Source organism: Engraulis encrasicolus, chromosome 2 (assembly GCF_034702125.1).
Source record: "Engraulis encrasicolus isolate BLACKSEA-1 chromosome 2, IST_EnEncr_1.0, whole genome shotgun sequence".
Taxonomy (NCBI): Eukaryota; Metazoa; Chordata; class Actinopteri; order Clupeiformes; family Engraulidae; genus Engraulis; species Engraulis encrasicolus.
This window is the reverse complement of record NC_085858.1, coordinates 31,947,707-31,953,004: the sequence shown is the minus strand read 5'-3', so window position 1 is coordinate 31,953,004 and position 5,298 is coordinate 31,947,707. Positions and strand designations below refer to the sequence as shown.

At 42.8% G+C, this 5,298-nt stretch overlaps 1 protein-coding gene across 1 annotated transcript; it reads right to left on the bottom strand.

The window, feature by feature from the left end:
* Nucleotides 1–828: 828 nt before the first annotated feature.
* LOC134464181 (immunoglobulin lambda-1 light chain-like) lies at nt 829–5,013 on the bottom strand. The gene is made up of 5 exons (XM_063217648.1): nt 4,906–5,013; nt 4,487–4,817; nt 3,600–3,646; nt 2,583–2,627; nt 829–1,315 (listed from the first exon to the last, which is right to left on the bottom strand). The coding sequence occupies exons 1-5, from the start codon at nt 4,943–4,945 to the stop codon at nt 993–995; spliced, it is 786 nt and encodes a 261-aa protein (XP_063073718.1). The 5' UTR covers nt 4,946–5,013; the 3' UTR covers nt 829–992.
* Nucleotides 5,014–5,298: the final 285 nt, after the last annotated feature.

The following is a 5,298-nucleotide window of genomic DNA, read 5'->3' as shown; positions in this document are numbered from 1 at the left end:
TCTTGAAACTGCATTGTGTGTGTGTGTGTGTGTGTGTGTGTGTGTGTGTGTATGTGTGTGTGTCGTGTGTGCGTGTGTGCGTGTGTGTTATCTTTGCCTGAGGCTATTCTCTAAATCTTGCCGAAACTTCTTAGTTCCTACCTCTTATTCTTGAAACGGCATTGTGTGTGTGTGTGTGTGTGTGTGTGTGTGTGTGTGTGTGTGTGTGTGTGTGTGTGTGTGTGTGTGTGTGTGTGTGTGTGTGTGTGTGTGTGTGTGTGTGTGTGTGTGTGTGTGTGTGTGTGTGTGTGTGTGTGTGTGTGTGTGTGTTACCTTTGTCTGAGGCTATTCTATAAATATCATGTGGTATGAACTGGTGCATTATGGGTCCACCTGTGTCCCCTATTTGCCTAGTTTGCTTGCCTGGTTGTGAAAGGCCTTTTATGCTGTGCTTTGCTCACAGTACACTGTTAACCAGCACTCAAACTGCTGCATTAATTGTTTGGGTTGTAGCAAATGATTTTGATGCATTGTGGATTCTGAATATTTTCATATAAGAATTCTTAACATATCTGAAATCCACACCTGCAGGTTAGAAACCGTTCTTGTTCTGCCACTTGAGCAGCCATGTGTGGCCAAAGAAACCACCAGATTTACATGGAACTTTGAATATCGTTTAGAAACTGCGGGTACTTTCCTAGTGACTTCTGGGAAATCACCACCCTTAACATAATTTAAATAATATTGATTTTAAGAATGTATTAAATTTTGAAATGAACCAAACACAGTGAAATACAACAGGTCATGATAAAAAACGCACTACAATAAAAGTATAATAAAATGCTCTTTATTTGAACAAAATTAGAGAGTTAAAGACACATTTTTAAAGGAATTATTTAAGTCTTAAGGAATTTAACACCAATCCTGTGAAAACAAAAATCATACTATGAGGCACACTCTAGAAAAGCTCGCTAATAGGGACAGCACATGCAGAGTTAGGCTTCCCTGTTGCATCAGTCAGAGCAGTCTGACTGGCTGATGGTCTTGGAGGCTGTGGAGCCAGAACTGGTCACCTGACAGGTCACGTCTTTGCCACTGGTCCAAACAGCTGTCTGGATGGTCAGGATGCTGCTGAGACGGAACCTGCCGTTGGGCTGCTGCTGAGTAGAGCTGGTGCTGATGCCACTGATTAGAGGGTTCCCACCGAGCAGCCAGCTGACATCAGCCAGGCCAGCGGACACGTCCTCAGCCACACACACCACCCTCACACTGTCCCCCTGCAGCTCCTCACTGGACGGGGGGAAGACAGTCAGAGATGGAGTTGGCGGTGTAGGGTCTGAAACACACACACACGCACACACACACACACACACACACACACACACACACACACACACACACACACACACACACACACACACACACATACACACACACACACACACACACACACACACACACACACACACACACACACACACACACACACACACACACACACACACAACTGAGTAGCTGTTGGGACCAGGTTCTTGTATAGCCTACATCTCACACATACTACAGGCAGCGGAAAGCTCTTGGTGCAGACTAATAGGAGACAAACCAGACTTTCTTGTACACATCGTCATTAGTATTTTAGAGAAAAACTAATTAGGCTACAAAAAGACCCAACAAGTGAGTTGGCAAATTTCTCAAGTATTTCTCACAAGGAAGAAACTGAGCATTCATGTAGTAATATGTCATTTAATCAATGGTTTGGTTGATATGGTGATTAATTAACTTGAACATTTTACAAAGTGGGCCTTCAAAACCACAAAAAGAAGTAGCTGGACAATTGTAATAACTGTTCTGAATTCATTGATAGGTCTACTGTCCATGATATTGCAGATACACAGTATTACTGTTGAAATGACACAAAGTCCAGATAATCTTTTGACCATTAGTGTAGTAATGGGTTAAAATGATCCAATTCACAGTCCAGTTGATGTACACGTATTTGCTAATCCACTATTGTCAACACAAGTAACATTTGGTCTCTTTTGTTCAACAAAGTCATTACCAAAGACTTGTGGATTTATATAGTTCCATGAAGGCATTAATAAAATTATACAGCTCCATACACAAAAACACACCTCAGTATAATTCACAAGACCACAAAGTTTGATAGCACTGCATTGCACGGCTGATATTATAGAATCCAAAAATGTCACTGTAGATAAATATGCTGATTTTGTGAAAGTGAGCATTTTTAAAACGGTATGAAAATCAAATGAATAGAAACAACAGCTACATATGAACTCACTGATGCCTAGAAAGTTTTCATAAAATTCAACCAAATTTGTGAAATGAGGCAATCCCAACTTTTTCCTGTTCAATACACAGAGAGGAATTCTACGGAGCATCTCCTTCACACACTGTCACAAAACTGAAGGTGCATGACAGCTACTCATATCAATCTTTCTGTTAAAACTGACATATAGTTCAAAGCATATTTAGGACATTGTGTCATCATCTACAATAAAAACACAATTTCCCAACTCTCCAAAGCTGAGCAAACATAAAACTTGCCACAAACAGAAATTCACAATGAAGAGTGTACTCACCAGTGACAATGAGCTTGGTGCCTGGTCCGAATACCACAGTGGTTCATCTCCTATCTCCCCCCGTACAAAAACCTCCTCAGTGTCAGGACTGAGAGGTGCAACTGAAACACCCACTTCTCCTCAGACCTCCACTTCACTGGCTCCACTTCCTCTCCTCCACTTTCTCCACTTCCTGAGGAGAACCACCACGGGGCCTCCAGGGTTGGGATTCATATCCATATCCATATCTTAGAGAAATTCAGATCAATACTCAAAACCTCTGTCCAATAATGTCTTATGGTTGTCTAGGGAGAGACACTCATCTTTTACAGATTCATTATGGTAGACTGTTGGGATAATCATCAATGTAACATAATGGAACATCCCTTTGATGACCCTACAATATTATAATTTATAACATTAGGGCCAATTTTTTTCTACAACGCACCCCTAAAGCCCTAGGTATAAGGGTGCTGTAAATGCAGTACTATGCCTATACTGTTTCAATGGTGCAAATTGTGTTTGATGCCCAGATGTGTTTCAGACTCATAGCCATAGCGAGTTTCCCCACAGAATGAATCATATGCAAGGTTTCACTCATGGGCCTAATTAATATGGGAATATTCCACTATGCACATCTATTGCTGATTCATTTTGCATTCATATGTTCAGCTGCAAGGTTACAGTTGGCACTGGTGAAAGCAGAAGTGAGTGTGAGCAGTGAGGAGGTTTTTGTCATGGTGTGAATCACTGTGATACGTACTCGTTAGCAGTGGTATCCCATGTCTGACAGTAATACACAGCAGAGTCTCCCACCTCTACAGTATTAATGATCAGACTGTAATCAGTCTGAGAGGAATGCTTGGAATTAAATTTAGGAGATGAGAAACCAGAGCCATAGTAGACAGAACTGTCACCATGGTAAAACAGCAGCATGTACTGAGGAGTCTGTCCTGGAACCTGTTTATACCACCGAGCAGCACTGTCAGTCACAGTCCCCAGATTGCAGTGCAGAGTGGCCGACTCTCCTTTCCTCACCGTGACAACAGCAGGCGTCTGTGTGACTACAGTCACAGCACTGCCACCTGAAAAGAACAAGAGCACACATGTAACAGCCATAGGGCCACTCTCCCATAGAGCAGAGACACAGCAAAGCCTGCAGTGGTGTCTTACATGTCAGAGCAGTGAGGAGAGTGCAGAGTGTCCCCAGCATGTTGGCAGTGTGTGTGTGTGTGTGTGTGTGAAGCAGCGGCTCTTGCTGTCCAGCAGAGAGATGAGCAGAGGTGCAGTGGGAGCAGACAGACTGCAGGATCCTCCTATAAGGACACACACAGGTGGGGGAGGGGAGGGACCATCAGTGATTAGCCAATCACATATAGGCAATTTAATGGAAGATTACAAATAATATACTGTAATTAATTGATCACTAACCAATATCTCTCTTATGTCAGAACTTGAGAAGATCTCTCATTCAGATGACCGATATGGCTTTTGGAGATAGACATCAAGTTGAATGTTTTAGCTGATAGTTAAAGAACTCTAATATTATCATTACACTTAGGTGGCACTTTTTTATCCAAAACGTCTTACAGCTATTACAGGGAAATGATTACAGTTCCTAGAGCAATGTGGGGTTTGGTTCTTGCTCAAGGGGATTTCAGCAAAGGAGGTAGGATGGAGCTGGACCTGTAACCCTGTGGTCTGTCCAACTCCCTAACCATTACACCATGGCTGCAAACACCAATGACAAGAAATTCTGTTATTGATGATGGTAAAGGAAATATTATTCAGCCATTTTTCATTACATTCAAAGAGATGATTTCCCACAAGTTTATTTGCGTGCTCAGCTGCAAAGTTGTCACTTGTGGACAAAAAGCAGAAGTGAGTGTGATCAGTGTGGAGGTTTTTGTCATGGTGTGAATCACTGTGATACCGCAACAGGTCCGCTATCATATGTCTTACAGTAATACACAGCAGAGTCTCCCACCTCTACAGTATTAATGATCAGACTGTAATCAGTCTCAGAGGAAGACTTGGAGTCAAATTTAGGAGATGAGAATCCAGAGCCATATTGGGCAGAGCTGTAACTATAATGGAACCTCAACATGTACTGAGGAGTCTCTCCTGGAACCTGTTTATACCACCTAGGACCATTGCCAGTCACAGTCCCCAGATTGCAGTGCAGAGTGGCCGACTCTCCTTTCCTCACCGTGACAACAGCAGGCGTCTGTGTGACTACAGTCACAGCACTGCCACCTGAAAAGAACAAGAGCACACATGTAACAGCCATAGGGCCACTCTCCCATAGAGCAGAGACACAGCAAAGCCTGCAGTGGTGTCTTACATGTCAGAGCAGTGAGGAGAGTGCAGAGTGTCCCCAGCATGTTGGCAGTGTGTGTGTGTGTGTGTGTGTGTGTGTGAAGCAGCGTCTCTTGCTGTCCAGCAGAGAGATGAGCAGAGGTGCAGTGGGAGCAGACAGACTGCAGGATCCTCCTATAAGGACACACGCAGAAGGGGGAGGGGAGGGATCAACATGCAGCCAATAGCAATAAAGGGTGCTATACTGTCAATTAGTTTTTTTGTTTTCAATTACATTACATCACATTACAATTACATTACATTACATTACATTACATTGCACTTAGCTGACGCTTTCATTTATTCAAAGCGATACAGTTCTTATTGTGCAGGGTTTTTTGTTGTGAAATCTAGTTTTTATCAATTAAAGGTTTTATCC

What these genes read in the sequence shown, in the direction of transcription:
- LOC134464181 (XM_063217648.1), bottom strand. Translation starts at nt 4,945, where the DNA reads ATGCTGGGGACACTCTGCACTCTCCTCACTGCTCTGACAT. An exon ending in TCTCCTCACTGCTCTGACAT is followed by an intron (nt 4,818 to 4,905) that starts GTAAGACACCAC and finishes TGTTCTTTTCAG; the next exon opens with GTGGCAGTGCTGTGACTGTA. An exon ending in AGACGCCTGCTGTTGTCACG is followed by an intron (nt 2,628 to 3,599) that starts GTGAGGAAAGGA and finishes GAGATAGGAGAT; the next exon opens with GAACCACTGTGGTATTCGGA.